This window comes from Bubalus bubalis, chromosome 19 (assembly GCF_019923935.1).
Source record: "Bubalus bubalis isolate 160015118507 breed Murrah chromosome 19, NDDB_SH_1, whole genome shotgun sequence".
Classification (NCBI taxonomy): Eukaryota; Metazoa; Chordata; class Mammalia; order Artiodactyla; family Bovidae; genus Bubalus; species Bubalus bubalis.
The window spans coordinates 10,092,331-10,116,473 of record NC_059175.1 but is presented as its reverse complement, the minus strand read 5'-3'; the positions used below and the strand labels follow the sequence as shown (position 1 = coordinate 10,116,473).

Here is a 24,143-nt window from a genome sequence, read left to right as displayed (position 1 = left end):
CCTAATATGCACTGTCTGCCATGTATCATTGGACATAGGACACAAGTCTCCTTCATCCAGTGCCAAACTTTTTCAAAAATAGGGAAGGAAGGGAATAGCAAGCTTGCGAAGAACACTCTCCGGAGGGTTTAATCCAATGGCAACCCACTCCAGTATTCTTGCCTGGAAAATCTCATAGACGGAGGAGCCTGGTAGGCTACAGTCCATGGGGTCACCAACAGTCGGACACGACTGAGCGACTTCACTTTCTTTTCTTTTAAAGACCTTTCCAGAGCTCTCCCAGCGGAGCCTGATCCGAAGCTATTGCTGTAAGGTGTGGTTGGCGGGGGTGGGGGACACCGACCCGCCCAAGCCCCAGGCGGGTGTCTGGGCCTGACGAAGCCGGGCGGGGCGAAGCTCGGCCCGGCCCCGCCCCAGGAGCCCGAACTGGGTTTCGGAGCCGCGGGAGGCGAGGGCGCTTTGGCAGGTGGCCGCTCAGGTGAGCTGGGCCCAAGGGGTGGGGCCCACGTGACCGGGACGCGGGCGGGGAGGGGCCGGCGGACCCCAGGCAGGTGCGCGTCGGGGAGGGGGGTGGGCCCCTCGGGGCGTCCTGGGCGCGCGCGCTTGCTGCGCCGCCCGCCACTACCTTCGGACGAGGCCGGCCGCCGGCGCGGTAAGGGTTGCGGACCCGGGGGAGAGCTGGGGCCTGGGAAGCAGGAGGGCCCCTCGGCCAGCCAGGTTTCACGCGGCGGACACAGGTGCCGGGCGAGACGCGCCCCACCCCCGGCCGGGAAGCCGCGGTGCTTCCGGGCGCAGGGCTATTCCGACCTGGGCTGGTCCGGCCCAGCTTAGTTCCGGCCGCTTTGGGCCGGAATCTTGAAAGACTGAAATTGCCTTTTCACTCCGACTCGGAGACGCGTACCTGGGGGTGCAGAGTTAAAGACCGAACGAATAGGTGGGGCGGGGAGGCGGGGGGGGACGGAGCGACGAGCCGCGGCCTGGGCAGAGACCCCGACAAGGATGCTTGCAACTTTTCCCGGTTCAAAGCGCAGTTCCCTTTCCACTGGAAACCAGTAGTGTGTGAAATCTGCCTGTGTCTGGGGCCCAGCGTAACTTTAAAAGCCAGTTAAGGGTGATTCTGTGGTGTAAAGGTGACCAACTGGATTCCTGTAACACTTTCCTGGGGAGACCGTTTCTTCTAATCACCGCTATGGTGTGTGCAGACCGAAAGAAGTCAGGGCCCCGGGGCTTGAACAAAACAAAAATTCGCCCTGCCTCAGCGTGCTGATTCTAACTGGACTCTCTATGAGTCCCTGAAAGACGCTAGGGGTATCCAGATATAGAAATGTAAAAATACAACTGACTGGATCCTTCTAAAATCACATAATTTGCTATTACACATTTCTTCAAAATTTGGAATTTTGACTTTTTAAGGTGATCTTAGGCTTCCCTTGTAGCTCAGTCAGTAAAGAATATGCCTGCAATGCGGGAGACCCGGGTTCGATTCCTGGGTCGGAAATATCCCCTGGAGAAGGAAATGGCAACCCACTCCAGTATTCTTGCCTGAAGAATCGCAGAAACAGAGGAGCCTGGCGGGCTACAGTCCATGGGGCCACAAGAGTCGGACACGTCTTAGCGACTTAACCAAACCACCACCAAGGTGATCTAATTCAAATAAGCTACTTTTCACAAGTCTTTCTGTTGTTCAGTCTCTTAAGTCGCGTCGCACTCTTTGCAACCCCATGTAGGTAGCCCTGCCTGTTCTTCACTATCTCTTAGTTTGCTGAAACTCATGTCCATTGAATCGGTGATGCCATTAGAAGTGAGCATGAATTAGATCCATTATGAGTGAGTGAAGTCGCTCAGTCGTGTCTGACTCTTTGCGACCCCATGGACTATATATAGCCTACCAGGCTCCTCTGTCCATGGGATTTTCCAGGCAGTAATACTGGAGTGGATTGCCATTTCCTTTTGCCAAACTGCTGCTGCTGCTACTGCTGCTGAGTCGCTTCAGTCGTGTCTGACTCTGTGCGACCCCAGAGAGGGCAACCCACCAGGCTCCCCCGTCCCTGGGATTCTCCAGGCAAGAACACTGGAGTGGGTTGCCATTTCCTTCTCCAATGCATGAAAGTGAAAAGTGAAAGTGAAGTCGCTCAGTCGTGTCCGACTCCTAGCGACCCCATGGACTGCAGCCTACCAGGTTTCTCCGTCCATGGGATTTGCCAGGCAAGAGTACTGGAGTGGGTTGCCATTGCCTTCTCCATTCGCCAAACTGGTATCCCTTAAATGCCTGTATATCAAAGACATTGAAGGATATGTAAAACTTGTTAAAGTTATTTGTTGTGCTTTTGCCGCTACTTTTTTTAGGAAAATGTATTTCAAGAATTATACTAGTACTACGCATTCATAGAATTTAAGTACTTTTAGACAACAGATAAAGAGATAAAGGACCAAAAAATACTGCTAATTGCTATCATTTATATAAATTATTTTCTATACTAAATTTTTTCTCCTACTTTTCATTGGGCACCATGTTGGGACTCACAGTTAATTCTTTAAAATTGGAGTGCCCCTTTAGAATTTAGACCCCAGAATTTAGACCTCTCCAGCTCCACTCAATACCCAGGTGATTGTATTTAGTCTGTGGTAGTATATACCCTTCAGTGGGCAGCCTACCTACTTGTTAGCTTTGCCTGAACTTTTAACAGGTATCTTAGACTCTCTTTAGGCTGCTCCTCCAAGGACTAAGCTGGACAGTGTAGAAATGTAGATAAAAATGATCTGATGTCTGGGATTTGCTTTAATCTATTGATGAATAAGGGGGAAGGTATAGATGAAACAGTATTGATAAGTTGATAATTATTGAAGGTTGCTAATGGGCACATAAGGACTTGTAATACTATTCTTTCCACTTTTTATTGTTTGGAAGTTTCTTTATTAAAAATTTTAATTCCCTGTACAGAGAGTTTGACCTCTTCTTGCTATCTTTGTTGCCACCACCATGGCCCACTGGAGTACAGTTGACCCTTGAACAACACAGCTTTGAACTGTGAGGGTCCACTGAGTTACTTTTTTTTTTTTCTTCCCCAATAAATATTTATACAGAACTGAGTGGTTTGCAGTTGGTTGAATCCCTGGGTTTGGAATCACAACTACACCTTACCAACTCCTCCTGTGTTGGTCAAGGGTCAACTGTATTTCAGTGACCTCCTAGCCGGTCTCCCTCTTTTCACTCTTTTCTCCTGGAATGTACTATTAACACAGCATCCAGAGTGATCCTGTTTAAAAAAATAGTAACATCATGTCAGACCTCTACTGAAATTTTCCAGTGGCTTCTCATGTCACTCCCAATAGAAGCCTGAATCCTTTCTAATGATTTTTAAGTCCTAAGGATTCAGACAGCCTCAATTCTGCTACACACCCTCTCATGCTGTTGCTGCCTCCATGCCTCAACAATGCTAGGCACTCCCACTTTAAGGCTTTTACACTAGCTGTTCCAGCTGCCTGAAGCACTTCCCCTGATACCTGCCTGGCATCTTCTCTCATCTCCTTCGTTTCTATATTCAGATGTCTTGTTCTCTCTGAAGAATTCCCTGGCCACTCTATGTAAAATTATAGCATCCTATCTACACTGCACTTCTTACCCTCTTTCCCAACTTTGTTCGTTGGCATCTCGTTCACTTGCCTTATCTATCATCTGTCATCCCTGCTCCCCACCCCCAGAATTTAAGCTGCATGGAGGCAAAGATTTCCGTCAACCTTTTTCACCGATACATCTTCAGGAAACCTTGTGTGTGACAGGTACTTGGTAAAGAATTGTTTGAGTGATTAGATCTCTGTTTGACAAAGTAAAAACAAAACCTTAGGAATTTCTAAATTGTTCAACATCGTAAAGGTGGGATTACCAGCTTTAATTCTGAGATCTTTACAGTGCCAAGTACAATACCATGCGCCCAGGGAGCCTTCAATAAATACTCATGAGCAGTTTGAGGGAGAAAAGCATTGTACCTTAAACATAGTAGTTATAATAGCAAATAGTTTCCTTTTTGCATATGTGTTCAGGTCATTGATTTCTTGAAGGAAATCATCAAGTTTGATAAAAAGTTATAGATATTTTCTATTTTTCAGATGGATTAAATACTCTAACACGACTGGGCGACTTCACTTTCACTTTTCACTTTCCTGCATTGGAGAAGGACATGGCAACCCACTCCAGTGTTCTTGCCTGGAGAATCCCAGGGACGGGGGAGCCTGGTGGGCTGCCATCCGTGGGGTCACACAGAGTCGGACACAACTGAAGCAACTTAGTTTAGCAAGATAGCTTTTTGGGCTTCCTTTGTGGCTCAGCTGGTAAATAATCCACCTGCAATGGCAGGAGACCTGGGTTTGATCCCTGGGTTGGGAAGATGCCCTGGAGAAGGGAAAGGCTACCTACTCCAATATTCTGGCCTGGAGAATTCCATGGACTGTATATCCATGGGGTCGCAAAGAGACAGTACCTTCTAAAAAGATTTTTTATTTATTTATGGCTGCATTGGGTCTTTGTTGCTACGCACAGGCTTTCTCTGGTTGCAGTGAACAGGGGCTACTCTCTAGTTAACGGTGTGTGACTTACTGCAGAGCACGGGCTCTAGGCGCTTGGGCTCAGTAGTTGCGGCTCACAGGGTTAAAGCTTTGGGCGCAGTAGTTGTGGTCCACAGGCTTCGTAGCCCTGAGGCAGGTGGAATCTTCACAGACCAGGGATTGAAAGCATGTCCCCTGCACTGCCATGCAAATTCTTAATCACTGACCACCAGGCGAGTCTTCTGAGATACTTTATGAGTCTTTCCATGGCTGCAGCAAATCACCTTTAAATAATTGCTCTGGAAAGAGTGATTTCCATGGGCATTGCTGTGGCTCTTAGAAGTCAATTTTCTAGTATCAAGCGTTATGCCATTAGAGTGGAAGAAGTGACTCCCAAAACGTGACTTCCCAAATTAGGAAGGAAAGGGGCCCTCCACTCCATGTGTTTACCAGACTGATTCTCGTGGGCTGTTCCAAAACAGACTTGAGTTAATGAAAGTGAGTATTTGCTGACCCATCAAGTTTGGTATGCTCAAACTCTTAAATATGTTTATTTAGATATTTGAGGAAAGGACTCTGCTTGGAATGTGTTAGCACCCTGCATTAAAATTTAGTCTCATTTTTGGTTTTTTACACTTTGTTGTTTATAGGGCTCGTAGGTAAATTTGACTTATAAATGTTGTAATCCCTAAAGGTTTAAGATTTTAATTGCCCTTAAATCTCATAGAATGGTTCTGTATCCCTGGCTAACATAATTGTTACACATGTTTAAAATGTATGTATTTTGGAGAAGGAAATGGCAACCCACTCCAGTATCCTTGCCTGGAGAATCCCATGGACAGAGGAGCCTGGACATGACTGAGCGACTTTTTACTTTTACTTAGGAACTATATAACATCCAGCTAAAGACTGGCAGGCAGGTATTCTTTCTGCCCCCTTCTGATGTCTATGTCAGAAGCTTTCCCTATCTCCTTTATACTTTAATAAAACTTTATTACACACAAAAATAATAAAATAAAATGTATGTATTTGCTTTGTCATTTTCTATATCATGATGATTAGATATGATCATATTGGTTTCCTGAATATGATCATTTGCTACTAAGTGACTAAAACCAGCATCATTGAAGGGTACATAACTAAGCATAAGAGATAACTTTAATCCTGACTCCAGGTGTGAACATCACAAATGTCGTCCAGTGACAGAAGATCCAGGAATCGGGACAGACACTATGATGAGGTCCCAAGGGACTCAGACTATCCAGATGGCACCATAAGAACCTTCCAGACTCTTCGAGACAGTGAGCTGGCCGTGAGCGCTGATCCATTGCCACCACCCCCTCTCCCATTACAGCCGCCCTTCGGCCCAGAATTCTACTCAAGTGACACAGAGGAACCGGCCATAGCGCCGGATCTCAAGCCTGTAAGACGCTTTGTCCCTGAGTCCTGGAAGAACTTCTTCAGAGGGAAGAAAAAGGACCCGGAGTGGGATAAGCCAGTGTCAGACATCAGATACATCTCCGATGGAGTGGAGTGTTCACCTCCAGCCTCGCCCACAAGATCAAACCATCGTTCACCCCCAAATTCCTGCAAAGATCCTCACGGCGAGCCCGAAGGCAGCTGGCATTCCCAGAAAGAGACTGAGGCCATGTTTCCTCACGATCCCTATGGATCCCTAGGCCGACACACGCACACAGCCCGAACCTACAGCGAGAAGGTAGAGGAGTATCACCTTAGGTATTCCTACATGAAGTCGTGGGCAGGCCTGCTGCGGATCCTGGGGGTGGCCGAGCTGCTGCTGGGGGCCGGCGTTTTCGCTTGTGTCACAGCGTACATTCACAAGGACAGCGAATGGTATAACATGTTTGGGTATTCACAGCCCTACGGCATAGGAGGCATGGGTGGCCTGGGCAGTACCTATGGGGGCTATTACTACAGTGGCCCCAAAACTGCCTTTGTCCTTGTGGTTGCTGGCTTGGCCTGGGTGACCACCATCATCATCCTGGTGCTTGGCATGTCCATGTATTATCGGACCATCCTCTTGGACTCAAATTGGTGGCCCCTCACTGAATTTGGAATCAATGTCTCCTTGTTCATTTTGTACATGGCCGCAGCCATAGTCTATGTGAATGATACCAACCGAGGGGGACTCTGCTACTATCCGTTATTTAACACGCCAGTGAACGCAGGATTCTGCCGGGTGGAAGGAGGGCAGATCGCAGCCATGATCTTCCTCTTTGTCACCATGATTGTTTATCTCATCGGTGCTTTGGTTTGCCTAAAGTTGTGGAGGCACGAGGCGGCTCGGAGACACAGGGAATACACTGAGCAGCAGGAGGTAAGGGATTTCACCATCTTTGTTCTTTCTTTCTGCTATTAGCTCCCTCCTTAAATACCTATAGTTCTCAAAACAAAGCTGTCGTTGTTGTTTTTAATGGTCTGAAGTTCCAAAGGCCTCACTCTGTATCTGACACGCTCTGCCCAGATAACCCACTCTGCGTGTCACTGTTATGTAAGGTCGCAAGTAGACCCCAGATGTGTAAGGTAATATATAGTTCGTTGGTTGCACTATTGTCTGTCCAATATGTAAGAGAACACACAGCTATTGAGTTTCTATAAAGAAGAACAACAACATATTCAGTAAAGTAAATGGCCCATCATTAAGAACAATCTTGATTCCTTAGTATGGTAAGACTTAATAAAAAGCATAATTGTTCAGTTGCAAGAGCAAAGTGCTCATTTAAATCTGTAATGAAATCTGAAACCCACTTTTCTTGGAGTTTATAAATTTATCTCAGTATTGTAAGCATATTTTTAAGTTTTACATCTGTGTATGCAAAGTACAGAATTTTAAATTCTAATCAGTGTGAAATCAGATAGTGAAACACATCCTTATAATTTTATGTAATTTAATAATAATGGAGTTACTATCACTTCAAATTCTATGTTATTATGGCTGTCACTCATATAATTCTGTTATTTCTTTTCCTTTTCTTAACAGAAGCTTGTTTTTATACGAGTTTGCATAATGGTTGATTAAACTTGAATGATGCCTGTTTGTGTTGCCGTAACTTCCTAAATGTTAAGACATACTGGCGTGTAGCTTTTTTAATTATAAAATTAATAATGTAACCATTCCAAACTCTTTAATTGTGTGAGGCAGTGGGAATCAAGCATAAATAAAATCTCTAGGTAGTTCAAGGCAACTCCATAATCGTCGCCACCATCTCCTTATTGGCAGCTCTGTTCTCTGCTCCTGATTGACGGAGTCACAGTTATTTCTCCTCCTCGGATTCTCCACTGGTCCACCAAAGCGTGGCCAGGAGAGTCAGGAATCCATCTGTAGAGAAGCAGTATCTATAAAATTGAAATTGGGCTATCAGTACAAAGGGACAACACTATTTGCTCAGTAGCTTCGCGCACCTCTAAAAAGTCGTTTCAACTCTTTCTGTTACAGATAAGTGAGCCATCGTTACCATCGAAAAGGAAAATGGTAAGAACCAAGTCCACGTCGTGTTTTATCTCTGGATTTGCCAGTTTTCTCTCTTGTCTGTTTGTAGATCACCTGTCTGTAAAAGTGTATCTATTGCAGTAAGTTTGTAATAGGACTTTTTATCTTTTTTCTAATACTAAGAGGGCCAAATCAGACAGGGCTATTTGTAGCATCTTTTAGTTTTGTTAGCTGAAAGCGTCTGCAAGTGAACACAGTTGGTTCTTATTATATATTTGTTTGTTTGTTTGTTTTTAATGAAGGTGATTCTCCCCCGGTTTTTTCAGTGTCTTCAGTTCTTCTCCATTCTTTCCTATTCTTGTCGTGCTGCTTTCAGATGCCAAATTTTGTCGTGTTGGGAAAGAAATCCCCATTCCACAGTTTACTGACTGTGACGGTAGACAAGGTGCTTACCTTCCCAGGCCTCAGTTTCTTAATCTGTAAAATTGAGATACTAATAATTTCTACCTCACAAGTTTGCTTGAGAGGATTAACTGAGATGCTGTTATTATAATTATTGTATATATAGAATAATGTAATATATTTCAATCATAGTTTTACCTCATTGAAAAGTTCTTTTTTTTAAGATATTGGGCATTATTTTTTTCCTTTTTTTTGGAGGCGGGGGAGGCCACATGGGATGCGGGATTTTAGTTCCTGGACTAGAAATTGAACCCATGCCCCTATAGTGGAAGCATGGAGTCCTAATCATTGGACCACTAGGAAAGTCCCTGGGCATTATTTCTAAGCAAAAAGATAAGAATGCAACCTTTGGATTTGTTTGTTTCTTTAAAAAGGAAGTGTGTTAGATAGATATCTATTTGCTTTACTCCTTCTTTTACACAAGTGGTAGCATACCATACCTACTGTTATATCCCTTATTTTTTTCTCTTAACGATGTATTTCTAAGATTTTTTCCTTATTAGTACATAGAAAACTTTTGCATTCTTGGTTTCCAACTACGGAGTATTGCATTTTATGGTTAGACTGTAATTCATTTAGTCAGATATTAACATATAAGTTGTTTCTAGCCTCTCACTATTAAAAATAATGCTACAGTGAATAACCTTATACATACGACTACATACTTATACGGACTTCCTTTCATATATGTGCAAGAACACTGAAATTCTGAGAAGAGAGTTTCTGGATCAAAAGGCATGTACATTTTTGGTTTGACTGCCAGATTGCCCAATAGAAGGTCTACCAATTTCTATCCCCAACACACTACAGGCTTCCTCACACCCTCACCACACAGTGTTAGGAAATTTGTTAACATCTGTCAACCTGGTAGGTGAAAAATATCACTAATGTAGAAATTTGCATTTCTCTTATCAGGAGTGAGGTTGAGCCTTTTTCATATGTTTGCATTTTCTTCCCTATTAACTGTCTGTTTATATCTTGTCCAGTTTTTTTTAATTGGGTTGCTAATTTCCTTAAGTTCTTTTTTGTTAAATGCATTCATTTTGAAAATACCTTTGATGAGGTTCTTTTTCACTTTGTTCTCAATTATGTTGTAACATACAAATATTAATACTATTTGAAAACATCTTATTCATGCTGAAATAAGGACGTTATTAAGTGGATGAGCAACAGCCTGTCTCAGCAATCATGATTAAAACATCGGTGTCATCATTAATTCATTCATTGAACAAACACGTGACAGGTTGTAGGCCCGTGACATGGATACAACAAGGAACACTATCTCCATTTCCCAGGGGCTTACAAATCTAGTGAAAAACACAGACAAAAGATTAGTGGAGTGATTGTGTGTGAGTGTGAGAGCAAGCGAGCAAGAAGTACAAAACTAAATAACTCACAGATTTGTGTTTCTGTGTCATCTCGGGAAATCAATTTATGAATGATAGTATCTCAAGTTCAACATTATTCATTGATCAAAGCAACTTTGAGGATCTGTAATTAGTCATGGTTTTTAAAGGGTCAGTTGCATTAAATGATTGACTCATATATGAAGTCATCTGAATTACAGCTGAGCCTTGCTGTGGTTTTCTTGGAGATCCGTAAATCTTTAGAAATCAAGGGATATCTGACCAGTCCTGACTGACCACACATGGGGATAAGTGAGACTGGTATTAATAGCTGATCTATAGTATATTGAAGAGTTTCTCTCTCACAGGACAGTGTGGACCTAATGTTACAAACCTCTACAGTTTAAACATTGTTCATAGAATTAGAGCAATACTGCTTTGTGCGGGGGGAGGGGGTTGCATTTTGGTTGTTTTTTAATTGTACTTTGTTTTAACTTCCTGATTCTCTTGTGTTTTAGTTCATTTTAAATGTTCATTTATTTATTCAACATTAATTGCGTCAGGATATACATTTCAGTTAGACTTGTGACTAACTCAGCGACTAACAATCAGAGTAAGCTAAATGGATCATCATTTCTACAGAAAGAAGTTCTAAGTCCTTAAGTGGTGAGCAGATTTCTTAACTAGAAGAGTCAAAATCTAACCTGGAGAAGTTCCCTGGTGGTCCAGTGGCTAAGACTCCACATTCCCAATGCAGGGGGTCTGGGTTCAATCCCTGGTCAGAGAACTAGACCCCACATGCTGCAACTAAGATCTGATGCAGCCAAATAAATAAATAATTTTTTCTAATCTAATCTGGGCATAAAAAGCAATAGTGTGGGTTTGGGATTGGGGTCTGTGCATCATGACATCAAATACACTTACAGGGAGGGACAGTCAGAAATTGAACAAGAGCACCCTGAAACACATGTCTGACTCTCCCCATTTCTAACTTGACAATGTATTCCTCCAGCCCATTTTTTATTTGAAAAGCTTAGTAATTGTATCCATAACGTTACTTACCCCAGGCTTAATTGCTTTCTCTTGCCTCACAGCAAAGCTTTTCTGTGACAAGACTAGTTTTTGCTAGATGCAGAGAAAGGTCATGAAATCTGGGGCCATGTGTTCGTAATCTGGAGTACTGTTTGAGAGTGGTGTGTCCTAGGGCTGGAGCCCAATTAACTTCCTTTCAGTGAAAGCCTGAAGAGGTTTTCATTTTTGTGTCATGTCTAGTTCTAGATTTTTTTCCCCAGGAGATTTTCTGAATTGATATCAGTGTGGTTCACCCAAAAAGAGTGAAAGAAAATGTTAAGAGCATAAAAACAGGGGGAAAAATGTAAAGCAGGTGAGATAGTCTGTGTGGAAATATGATTTCTTAGAACTCCTTTTTATATTAAAAGGTGAATCTTGGAATTAGGAACGGGCAAGTAAGGAAAATGAATAGCTTTGGCTTGAAAAAACTTGGTGACTGCACCCATGAAATTAAAAGACACTTGCTCCTTGGAAGAAAAGCTACAACCAACCTAGATAGCATATTCAAAAGCAGACACATTACTTTGCCAACAAAGGTTCGTCTAGTCAAAGCTATGGTTTTTTCAGTAGTCATGTATGGATGTGAGAGTTGGACTATAAAGAAAGCTGAGCGCCGAAGAATTGATGCTTTTGAAGTGTGGTGTTGGAGCAGATTCTTGAGAGTCCATTGGGCTGCAAGGAGATCCAACCAGTCCATCATAAAGGAAATCAGTCCTGAATATTCATTGGAAGGACTGATGGTGAAACTGAAACTCCGATACTTTGGCCACCTGATACGAAGAACCGACTCACTGGCAAAGATCCTGAGGCTGGGAAAGATTGAAGGCGTGAGGAGAAGGGGACTACAGAGGATGAGATGGTTGGATGGACATGAGTTTGAGCAAGCTCCAGGAGTTGGTGATGGACAGGGAGGCCTGGCGTGCTGCGATTCACAGGGTTGCAAAGAGTCAGAAATGACTGAGCGACTGAACTGACTGACTGACTGAGGGGGGAGCCTCACATGGACTCTCCTGTCCAATGTGACTACCTGGGTAGAATTCGTGATTTTGACCACGCAATCTGAGCCTGCCCCAGCGCTGCTGACCAAGAGGGTCAGTGTGCTCCCTGGACACTTCTCAGGCAGCTGTGGGGGAAAACAGGTTGTTAAATATTTAGAAGCTAGAAAGGGATGCCGTGAAATGGAAATTCACTTACTTAAGCCAAAAAATTTCCACTGATTTTAATACCATGTTGGATTTTCAAGATTAAGCATTAAAGAATTCAGTAGGATGAAGAAGTGGCCTTCTGACCATCGAGGAACAAAGTGCAACAGATGCTAACCTCAGAATATGTTTCCTAAAATAGTCTTGTTTGATCCCGTTTCCTCTGGGTTTTCTGCTCTCCACTCGCGTTCCTGCTGTTTGGGTCCGTAGCTGGGCATCGTTTCTGCGGAGGAGCCCTGGTTCCCCTTCCACCTGCCCGGGTGCAGGCTTCCCCTCTCGGTAGCCCTCCCCCAGGGCAAGTCAGCAGCCTCCACGTCTAAGCTGGGCTTATCCATGGGCTGCACTATTTGGTGAGTTAACAGTTGGAGGTTTTTAGCGTGAGCTAATGTTAAATGAGACCTCAAAGGCAGCCTCTGAGAGATAGAGAAATCAGGAAACAAAGGATTTGCAAAGCTGCCTGACCAGGTAAAGAGCAAGGTTTTAAATTCCTGTTTTATATTTTGTTTTCAATAGACTAGGGTCCCTCCCCAGCCACTCTCAATTAGTTGATGGAGTTTTATTCAGCAAGCAGGGACTGAAGACCGGAGGAGTGGAGGGAGTTTTCTTCTATGTCACGGAAAGCAGTGTGCCTTTGCCCACCTCCGCCCATCACAGCCTCGTTTCTAGCATGCTACTTGGGCTTCCCTGGTAGCTCAGTAATTAAAGAATACGCCCACGATGTGGGAGAGCTGAGTTTGATTCCTGGATTGGGAAGATCCCCTGGAGTAGGAAATGGCAACCCACTCCAGTGTTATTGCCTGGAGAATCCCCATGGGCAGAGGAGCCTGGTGAGTTACAGTCCATGGGGTCGCAAAGAGTTGGACACGACTGAGCAACAAGCATAGCACCACAACCAGAACTTCAGGGAACTTTAGGATTGAGTGATACACATTTAAGAACACCAGGGCTTCCCTGGTGGCTCAGACGGTAAAGTGTCTGCCTGCAATGCGGGAGACCTGGGTTCGGAAGATCCCCTGGAGAAGGAAATGGCAATCCACTCCAGCACTCTTGCCTGGAAAATCCCATGGACAGAGGAGCCTGATAGGCTACAGTCCATGGGGTCGCAAAGAGTCGGACACGATATACATTTAAGTAAACTGGTTTCCTCCTTTTATTCATTTAAAGAACCCAAAAGTCAAAAAGTACTGTTTTTGAGGGGCTTTAGGTTTTTTTTTTTTCCTTGGCTGTGCCATGCAACTCACAGGACCTGGGCTTTCAGCAGTGAGAGCGTAGTCTTAACTAGAAAGGCCTGGGTTTTCATTGTTGCTTTTCACTTCATAGCTGTGAGACCTTGAATTCACTGACTCTGAACTTTACTCCTTTATTTGTAATGTGGAAACCCCTCTCCTGGAATCCACCAGCCTCTCCAGCCTGCTTGGTATTCTGGGCACTGCCCAGTGGGGCCCCCAAGCACTCTATTCCTTTTTTTTTTTTTAATGAGACTAGATTTTTAAATTATTATTATTTATTTATTTTTGACTGTGCTGGGTCTTTATTCCTCTAAGAATGAAGTTGAGTTTTTTTTGCTCTGTTTATAAATAAATCCTCTTTTCCCCTCTAACTGTAGTGTGACATGGCCACCAGTTGTGAGAGACAGAGAGACCAAGAAGTTAATTTTAAAGAACTGAGAGCAACAAAAATGAAACCTGAACTTCTGAGTGGACCTATTCCCCCGGGCCACATCCCAAAACCCATCGTGATGCCAGACTACGTGGCGTGAGTATCTGCCTTTCTTCAAGGTAGAGATAGCGAGGTTCCATTTGGAATTTCATTTTTCTGTTCGTCTTCAAGTTAATACTCTGCTTAAAGTCAATTATATTTGAACAGTTGTTTGTTTCCTGAGAGGTAGTATATTGAACTGAAGGTACAGTATGGTCACTGAGAAATAAGGTAATAAGCTGATTTCCTGTTCCTCTTGTTTTAATGAAAAAGTTATCACTTTGATTTCCTTTTCTTCCAATTTTGAGATATAAGTGACCTACAGCTCTGTTTATGTTTAGTGTGTACAGTGTAATGAAATCATGAACTTACATGCATCATAAAATGTTCATCACAGTAGGTTTAGTGAACAGCCATCATCTCATATAGATACAAAATGAAAGAAAGGAAAAAATTTTTTTCATGTGATGAGAACTCTTAGGATTTGCTCTTTTAATAATTTTCATATATAACATACAGCAGTGTTAATTGTGTTTATCATGTTGTACATTGCGTCTCTGATACTTGTTTATCTCATAGCTGAAAGTTCATAGGTTTTGATGACCTTCATCCAATTTTCTCTCCCTAAACTTCCTCTTCCCCTACCCCTGCCTCTGGTAACCACAGATCTGATCTCTTTTTCTGTGAGTTTGTTTTTGAAGCATAATTGACCTACAACAGTATGTTATTTCCTGGTATACAACATAATGATACAGTATTTCTATACTTTTCAAAATCATCCCCAGGATAAGTCTGTTATCATCTGTCATCAAACAAAGATACTACGTAGTTATTGATTATACTCGCTGCACTGGACATGTCGTACCTGTGACTCATTTATTTTGCAGCTGAAAGTTTTTACCTGTTAATCTGCTTTACCAATTTCTTTTTTTCCCCCACCTCTCTCCTCTCTGGCAACCACTACTTATAGGTGACATAGATGGTTTTATGGCTTTTGTCTTTTAACCTTCCTACTAGCTTTATACGGGCTTCCCTGGTGGCTCAGAGGGTAAAGAGTTTGTCTGCAGTGCAGGAGACCCGGGTTCGATTCCTGGGTTGGGAAGATCCCCTGGAGAAGGAAATGGAAACCCACTCCAGTACCCTTTCCTAGAAAATCCCATGGACAGAGGTCTGGTAGGCTACAGTCCATGAGGTCGAAAAGAGTCGGTCGCAACTGAGTGATTTCACTTTCACTAGCTTTGTACACCGAGAAGGCAATGGCACCCCACTCCAGTACTCTTGCCTGGAAAATCCCACGGATGGAGGAGCCTGGTAGGCTGCAGTCCATGGGGTCGCACAGAGTCAGACACAACTGAGCAACTTCACTTTCACTTTTCACTTTCATGCATTGGAGAAAGAAATGGCAGCCCACTCCAGTGTTCTTGCCTGAAGAATCCCAGGGATGGCGGAGCCTGGTGGGTGCCGTCTATGGGGTCGCAGAGTCGGACAAGACTGAAGCGACTTAGCAGCAGCAGCAGCAGCAGCTTTGTACAGGGCTGATTTACTACCTTTACTGTATATTTGCCTTTACCAATAAGATTTTTCTTTTTTTAATTTTCAGGTTTCTAGTTAATAGTCTTTTCTACTTAAAGAAGTTCCTTTAACATTTCTTGTAAAGCTAGTTTGGTGGTACTAAATCTTATCTTCTGCTTGTCTGTAAAATTTTTTGTTTGTTTGTTTTTTGTTTTTGTCTGTAAATTTTTGATCTCTCCATCATATCTGAATGAAAGCCTTACCAGGTAGAGTATTTCTTGGTTGTAGATGTTCCCCTATCATCACGTTGAATATATTCTATCACTCCCTTCTGGCCTACAGAGTTTCTACTGAAATGTCATGTGATAGCCTTTATGCCAGTTCCCTTGTGATAAATTGTTGCTTTTCCTTTGTTGCCCAGGCTAGGGAAGTTTTTAGCTATTAATGTGTCTAAATATTTTCTCTGTCCCTTTCTCTGTCTGTCCTCCTGGGATCCCTATAATGTGAATGTCAGTGTTCATGATGTTGCCCCAGAGGTCTCCTAAAGTGTTCTCACATATTTTTGTTAAATCTTTTTTTGGCTCAAGTGAGTGATTTCCATTGCTCTGTCTTCCAGTTTGCTGATCTGTGGCTGTGTATCATCTTATCTACTATTGCCTCCTTTTCGGTAGACTTTTCATTTCAGTTATTGTATTCTTCAGCTGAGCTTGGTGTCCTTTTTATTTTTTCACTCTTTGTTTAAACCTTCTAACTTCTCACCCTGCTCATACACTCTTCTCCTGAGTTCTTTGAACATCTTTATAAGTATAATCAGGTAGTTTGCTTATTTCCACTTTACTTGGTTTTCTGGAGTTTTATCTTGTTTCTTCATTTGGAACGTAATTTGCTGTGGCTTCATTTTGCCTAATTTGCTGTTTTCATTTCTGTGTGTTTGGTTGGCAGTTTTGTTTCTTGGCCTTGAAGTATGGCTTTTTGTAGAAGATGTCCCGTGTGTCCCCGTGGCGCACTCCCTTCTCATCACCAGAGCTGCATGCTCTAACGGTGTCCCCTGTGAGGGCTGCATGGGCCCTGCTGTGACGGCAGGCTGCCTACCGCGGATGTCTGCTCGGCGTGGCTGCCTCCCAGTCCTGCTGCCAGGCCCGGCCTTGTGAGGAGGTTGCTGGCCTGTGGTGGGTGGAGCTGGGTCATAAGGTTGATGCCTGTGAAGTCCCGGGGGGTCCTGAGGCTAGTGTTGGTCCACAGGTGGGCAGAGCTGGTTTCCAGGGCTGGTGGTTGCAGGCCTGGGGAGCCCAGGTCTAGGGTCAGCCTGCTTGAGTGAGGCCAGTTCCTGGCATGGCTGGCTGTGGAGTCCATGGTGTCTCAAAGCTGGTATCCGGTCCCAGGGCAGCTGCTTTGGGGCCCAAAGTGTCTCAGAGCTGAGCTTGGTCTTCTGGTGCTGGTGGGTATGCTGGGGTCTGGCCAGGGGAAAGAAAGGTGGGTGGGGGTGGGGGAGAGGGTTAGTCCCGTGACTTCAGCCTGTCGATGGGAAAGCTGGGGCCCAAGGGATCCCAAGGGTAGTGCCAGTCAGCTGGTGGGGTGGTGCTAGGTCCCGGGGTCCTGGAGTTGGTGCGCACCCACAGTAGGGCCAGGTGCGGGGGCGAGTGCTGCCCACAGGTAGGCAGAGCTGGGTCCTGGGGTCTCTGGCTACAGGGTTGAGGGGTCCCGGAGCTGGTGTTGGTCTTCTGGTGGACAGGCCCACCTGGCCCCCTAGTGAGTGGTACTGTGACCCCACCTGGCTAGCTGCTGGGCCTGAGGCATCCCAGCACTGGTGCTCACAGGCTGGTGGGCTGGGCATCCCAGCACTGGTGCTCACAGGCTGGTGGGCTGGGCATCCCAGTACTGGTACTCACAGGCTGGTGGGCTGGGCATCCCAGTACTGGTGCTCACAGGCTGTGGGCTGGGCATCCCAGTACTGTGCTCACAGGCTGCTAGGCTGGGCATCCCAGCACTGGTGCTCACAAGCTGGTGGGCTGGGCATCCCAGTACTGTGCTCACAGGCTGGTGGGCAGGGCCTGGTCCCTGCACCAGTAAGCCAGAGGGAGGGTTCCAGAATGGCGCTCGTGGTAGAACAAGCTCCACAGAAAAGCTGCTGTCAGTGTCTGTGTCCTCAGGGCGAGTTCCAGTTGCCTCTTGCCTCTCTGAGAGGCTCTCCAGGATCAGCGGTGGGTCTGACCCAGACGTCTTTCAAATAACTGCTTCTGCTCTGGATCCCGGAGTGTGTGAGATTTTGTGTGCGTCTTTTAAGGGTAGAGACTATTTGCCACAGGCCTCAGAGTCTCCCGAAAGTAAGGCTTGCTGACCTTCAACACCAAATTGTCTGGGGCCTTGTCTTCCCAGTGCAGAAGAGCCCAGCATGGGGCTCAGACACCTCGCTCCTTGAGCAGACCTTCTGCAGTTGTGGTTAGCCTCCCGTTTGTGGGCTTCCCATCCAGGGGTATGGGTCTTGACTTTACTGTATCTCTGCCTTCCTACCCATCTTGTTGTGGTTGCTTCTTTAGTAAACATCTTTAGTTGTAGAAGATATCGTCTGCTAGTCTTCTGGTCTCTCTCAGCAATAGTTGCTCTATAAATAGTTGTAATTTTGCTGTGGCCATGGAAGGAGGTGAGCTCAGGATCTTCCTACTCCACCGTCTTGGCCACGCTCCAACTTTGGTTTATTTTTTTTCCTCAGGAAATACCCTATGATTCAGACAAGTGATGAGCGAGAACGCTATAAAGCTGTGTTCCAGGACCAGTTTGCAGAGTACAAAGAGCTCTCCGCTGAAGTCCAGGCCATCCTGAGGAAGTTTGATGAGCTGGATGCTGTGATGAGCAGATTGCCGCATCGTTCAGAAAACCAGCAGGTGAGGGCCTGCACTGTTAAGGCAGAGTTCCGATAGAGGAAGGATGAATTCTGACTTTGTCCAAAATGTAGAGGAGGCATAACCGTATATATCTGCTGTCTGGGGAAGTCACTTGAGATCTTCAGGGTGACAATTCAAAATATATCATTTAATGTCTTTTGCTTTCAATTGTTAAACTACATTTTATTTTCCTACTTAAGTAAAATATAAATTTGCCTAAGGTACACACTGAGTCAATTAGGGTCCCAAAGGAGACAGACAGCACACTCAAACTAAGATAATTTGAGGAGGGTTTATTCACAAATGGTGGACGGAGTGTAGAGGAGCCGCCAGTGGCCATGCATCTCCAGGGTAAGTCACAGCTGAGCAGCTAGCACCCCAGGCCCAGAGAGCACAGCAGGTAAGGGTGGAAAGTGGACCTGAGGCCGCACATGTGAGCTGCAGGGCCCGTGCTGCAGACCGATGACCGTGTCTATGGCAGAAAGGAAAACCAAGGTGGACACGGCAGTCATAGAAGACTCATGCTTTTTCTCTAATGTTTTGTCTTTTTCACATTTTAATATCTGGGAAATCAGGATGCCCTCATAATCAATGGCATTTTTTTACCTGACATGCATTTCTTTCATTGAAATATAATTCACATAACATAAATTCATTGCTTTTAAGTGTCAATTCAGTGGTTTCGTATTTTTTTGTTTGTTTGTTTTGGGTTTTTGTGGGGTTTTTTGGCTATGCCATACAACCTGTGAGATCCCAGTTTCCCTGATCAGGGATTGAACCCACTCCCTCAGCAGTGTAAGCCCAGAGTCCTAACCACTGGACTGTCAGGAAACTCCCTGGTTGGCTTTAATATATTCACAAAGTTGTATAACCATTACCACTCTAATTCCAGAACATTTTTATTACCCCTCCTAAAAAAAATATACCCCTTAGTACTAATTCCCCATTTCCCCTCTCTCCAACCACTGACAACTACTAATGCTTTCTGTCTGTATGAATTTGCTTATTTTGAACACTTCGTGTAAATGCAGTAATATAAGTGTGTGCATGCTCTGGCACTCAGTTGTGTCCAACTCTTTGCAACCCCATGGACTGTAGCCCACCAGGCTCCTCTGTCCGCAGAATTTTTTAGGCAGGTTTGCTGAAGTGGTTACCATTTCCTCCTCCAGGGGCTCTTCCCAACCCAGGGATCAAATGCGCATCTCCTGCACTGGCAGATCCTTTACCCCTGCGGCACCTGGGAATTGGCCTTGAATGTCTGGCTTCTTTTGTTTAGCCTCATGTTTTCAAGGTTCATCAATGTTGGGTCAGAAATCAATATTTCATTATTTTTTGTGGTGGAATAATAATATTCCTTTGTATGAATTTCTTTATCCATTTATCAGACAATGGACAGTGGATTGTTTCCATGTTTGGGCTATTATAAATAATGCTGCTATGCACATTTGTGTGTAAAGGAACACACACATGTAAAGGACATTTATCCTTTATAAAAAGAATGTATTAATCTAATCCACCACTTGTGTCATTGAAATTTTTAAAACTCATACAGCATTTTTTTAATAAATGTCAAATGTATGTATATAGAGTCTATATCCATATTATATGGGGCTTCCCTGGTGGCGCTAGTGGTAAAGAACCCGCCTGCCAAAGGAGGAGACATAAGAGTCACAGCTTCAACCCCTGGGTCAGGAAGATCCCCTGGAGGAGGGCATGGCAACCCACTCCAGTATTCTTGCCTGGAGAATCCCATGGACAGAGGAGCCTGGACGGCTACAGTCCATAGGTTTGCAAAGAGTTGGACACGACTGAAGCAACTTAGCACACACATGCATATTTTATATGTAGATATGTATAGTCTTCTCCTGAGACCTCTGTTAGTTGGGCATCTTTGTTTTGACCAGACTTTTACACATACATTTAAATGAGTTATAATTATGAGCTCTGCAAGCCAAATGTGTAGAGTAGTGACATTTTCCCAGGCTTGGAGTGATGGAAAGGTGTTGGCTAAGAGACACCTGTACCGGGAACCATGAGGAGTCCAGCACAGAAGGCAGGCCCAGGATCAGTTAGTACCGTCTGGTGAACAGACAAGGTCCACAGTTCCAAGAAGGGTGACCAAGTTTAGAAGGGAAGGAGCAGGCGCCAAGCATCTAGATCAGCGCAGGCTGGAAATAGCAGGCTGGTTGGCAGACAGATGTTAGAAACCCAACCGTCTTGTGTAGTCTCGAAGCCCAGGCCCGGTGGTCTCAGGTTTGTAGGCTTTGTATGAGTGAACAGGGCTCAGGCAGGTGGGTCTGCAGTTGGTGGGGTGGCAGGGTCCTGATTACAGCAGGCACAGAGAGACTGAGTCCTCCAATGATAATCCCACAGGGTGTCGACAATACTCATTTCCTCTGGTTTTTACCACGGCTTGGCAAGTAAGTAGCCAAACGACAGGGCCGCAGTTAGTCTCGGTGTCTCCTCCAGGCCTTATCCAAAGTGGAGATATTAATTGTATCACAAAAGACAGCCTCTGGTCCTCAGGCTGAACTTTGCATGGGCAGGAGTCTGCCAGCCAGGCTTATTCATCTCCAGTGTGTACTCATTACTCAGTGGCCAGTGTACTACTGAGACATTTTTTTTCCCCTTGCTGTGCTGGATCTTGGTTGTTGCTTGCGGGCTTTCTCTAGTTCCAGCGAGCGGGGGCTTACTCTCTAGTTGTGATGCCCAGGCTTCTCATTTCAGTGGCTTCTCTTATTGCAGAGCGCGGGCTCTAGGGCACCGGGCTTCAGTAGTTACAGCACTGAGGCTCAGTAGTTGTGGCACGCGGGCTTAGTTGCTCTTTGCGGCATGTGGGATCTTCCCAGACCAGGGATCGAACCCATGTCCCCCTGCATTGGTAGGCAGATTCTTAACCACTAGACCACCAGGGAAGTCCTCTTGAGATACGATCTGAGTAACTGCAAATATTTTCATTCACGTATATGATATATTATTTTTAGGAACATGAGAGAATTTCAAGAATCCACCAAGAGCTTAAGAAAAAAAAGAATGTGAGTAAAACCATTTCCTTCTTATGGTGTAGCCTTATCCAGGTACAGTGGTGTCGGCTGACAGACTTCAGATTGTTGAAGCTAATGTAGTTCTTGTTTTGTGATTCTTAAGATGCTACTTGTTAGGAACCGCGGGTGGCTGCTGGGCGCCCTCTGTCCTCTCTGTCCTGAATACACTCTGCTGTGTCCTGCTTTAGGAACCCAGGGAAATGAGCCCCCTGACGGAGCTCTTCACCCACATTCATTCACAGATTTAAGTTCTTCTAGAGGTTTCTAATTCCATCCCTAACTTAATTGCACAAATCAGTAGAGGCTGGGGAGTGCTTTTAGTAATCCATGGTTTACTCTTTAATGTATTCTAAACTACTCAAGTTAAGGGCACGTCAGCTCCCTACTTCTGACTCAATTTTGCTGTGAACCAAAAGTTGTTCTAAAAAATAAAATCTGCTGAAGTACATGTAGAGAACTTCCTATTATTCTAGTTGGGCAGATTTTGAAATCTGCTATGAAAGGCCATTTTCTGGGTGATAATGTGTGTTTCTATGGTTTTCACTGAGGAAGCCAGCGGCTGGGATAACAGCTATGTTTCTTTTCCAGGATCCTACATTTCTAGAAAAAAAAGAACGCTGTGATTATCTGAAGAATAAACTTTCTCACATAAAGCAAAAGATTCAAGAATATGATAAAGTGATGAATTGGGATGTACAGGATTATTCTTAAAACTTATTTGAAGCCACTTTTTTATATCATGCTTAATATTTATTTACTATCTTTTTTATGCTGGTGTCTGTGATAGAGAAGCAAATGCCTCATGAATAGGCTTCTGGTTGGTTTAGCTGGTATGTCACGTTAAGACAGTTTGCAATTGCATTTCAGACATTTCAAAACAAATTCAATTTTACTAAGGGCCTTTACTGAGAGTGGAAGAAATTCTGGACTCATCTGTGTGCAAGTGATATTTATGTTGTTCGAATTGATTCGGATATTGTGTCCTTGTGGTGGCGATCGAGTGAAGTCATCAGTTCTGGTGCTGCTCTTTCCTTTTTTACTTAGGCCGGTTCCTGGGACTTCTTAGGACAAATGTCTCATCCTAGCCAAAGATGTCATTTCTTCCCTTGAAAGAGGTTTGAATCCGAGATCAACATTTTCAAGCCTTATGACCTTGGGCAAGTTGCTTAACCTGCCTGTGTCCATTTCCTCATCTGTACAATGGGGCAAATTATAGTACCTACCTCACAGGGTTGTTATGAGGATTAAATGAGTTACTTTTGTGAGCACTTGGAGCACACTCTAAGCACTGCACCAGTGTTTGTGAAATACAGACGTGTTTGTGGAGTGAATAATCTACCCAGAATAAGTCTCAAAGTAAGGACCTTAATGAGCAAGTCCAGCCAGCTAACCCAAGGCCATGGCCTGTAAATAACTCTTACACACGTTGCTTCCCTGTGGCCCTGTGCCCGCTGGGGTCCAGTGCAACCTTCTTACCTTTCTTTAATCAACGTCACTGTGTACACACCTTCATGTTCCCACAGCCCAGCCATTCCTCTAAACCTCAAATGGAAAGACTGAGCTTTTACTGTTTCTTTTTCTGTCCTGTTTAGACGTCCATCCTAAGGCCCCGTGATGTTACATCTTACTTAGAACCTCCCTTCGCTTTATTGGAATGCTTCATCATCCCAAGAATTAGCTTGACTTTAAGGCTTTATTCATGAGAAATGTTTTATTTTTGTTAATGTGAACAAGAGACTGCCTTAAAAATGTTTTTTAAAAAATCATTGTTATTGGACCCTATTCGGCAGCATCTATCTTGTAGATAATTTCCCAGGTATAGAAGTACAAGTCACCAAGTCGGGCCTGACTCTTTTGACCCCATGGACTGTAGCCCACCGGGCTCTTCTGTCCATGGAATTCTCCAGGCAAGAATACTGGAATGGTTGCCATTTCCTTCTCCTGGTGAGAAAGACGTAAGTAAGTAGTAGTAAGGAAGTAGTAGGAAGTAAATAAGAAGTAGTAAGACATAAAACTAATGCTTTGGAAAGATAAAATTAAGGAGCAGCAAAAATGTTTAGAAAAAAGGAGACCAGGTGGGAGAATGCAACAAATCAGAAATATAATGTTTGCTTCTTATAGCTGCCATTCAAATAATTAATACTTGAGGAATTTTCTAAGGTGATAAAACCAAAGAAAAGCATGTGGAAAAACAAACTGGTTACCGAATAAGCTTTCTAGTTCTTCTTTGTCAGTGAAATCCCATTTAGTGTATATTGTTAATATTTTCAGTCCTCAGTTCTCAGACAATGCTTAGGGTGCTACAAGTCTTAAGAGGTGATACTGAGGAAAGTGTGAGGCCCCCTCTGAAACCCTTCTAATGAACTAGAACAGCTTCACTTTCTGTTTTATATACTGGGGTCCCATGTTAACATTTCACTTAAGAAAAACACCTATGCTTTAAAAAAAAAAAGATGAAATAATACCACTTTGATAAACTATAAAGAGTTAGATTCATACTGAAATGAAGTGTCAGGGAAATTTAACTTGTGAAACTATATGTTTTACCATAATTGTAAATGTTAATCTTTGAAAACCCATGTTGTAATGTTGATTTTTGCAGTTTTTATGTAAATACGTAGGTTTATTAAAATTTCAGTTACCCGTTGTTTTGTGTGTGCCCTTTATTGTTGACTTTGCTGGCATTCCTGAGTTGACTGGGCATGTTCTTGAGAATATTTTCCATTATCAGAAAGTAAAGTGGAAAGTCATTGAAAGCTTGTAGGTCATAATGCTCGGGTGACCCCTCCCCCACTACTTGCAGGAATTCAAAGTCAAGGCCGCTGTTGGTTTCCTTAGGCAGCCTGCCTTAACCACGTAACACAAGCTTAACACAGAAGTGTGTTGTCTCACAGTTCTGCAGGCTAGAAGTTGCAATCAGGGTGTCAGCATGA

General features: G+C 44.1%; 1 protein-coding gene across 2 annotated transcripts; it reads left to right on the top strand.

The window, feature by feature from the left end:
• The first annotated feature begins 118 nt into the window (after window positions 1-118).
• On the top strand, window positions 119-23,857 carry MARVELD2 (MARVEL domain containing 2). Of its 2 annotated transcripts, none has more exons than XM_006058930.4 (7): window positions 119-478; window positions 5,717-6,880; window positions 8,000-8,035; window positions 13,681-13,829; window positions 17,995-18,166; window positions 21,151-21,201; window positions 21,799-23,857. In XM_006058930.4, exons 2-7 carry the CDS (start codon window positions 5,732-5,734, stop codon window positions 21,919-21,921), a joined length of 1,680 nt encoding a protein of 559 aa, XP_006058992.1. In that variant the 5' UTR covers window positions 119-478; window positions 5,717-5,731; the 3' UTR covers window positions 21,922-23,857. The 2 variants fall into 2 exon arrangements, with proteins under 2 accessions (XP_006058992.1, XP_006058991.1); XM_006058929.4 differs by lacking the exon at window positions 119-478 and adding an exon at window positions 504-652.
• The last annotated feature ends 286 nt before the right edge of the window (window positions 23,858-24,143 follow it).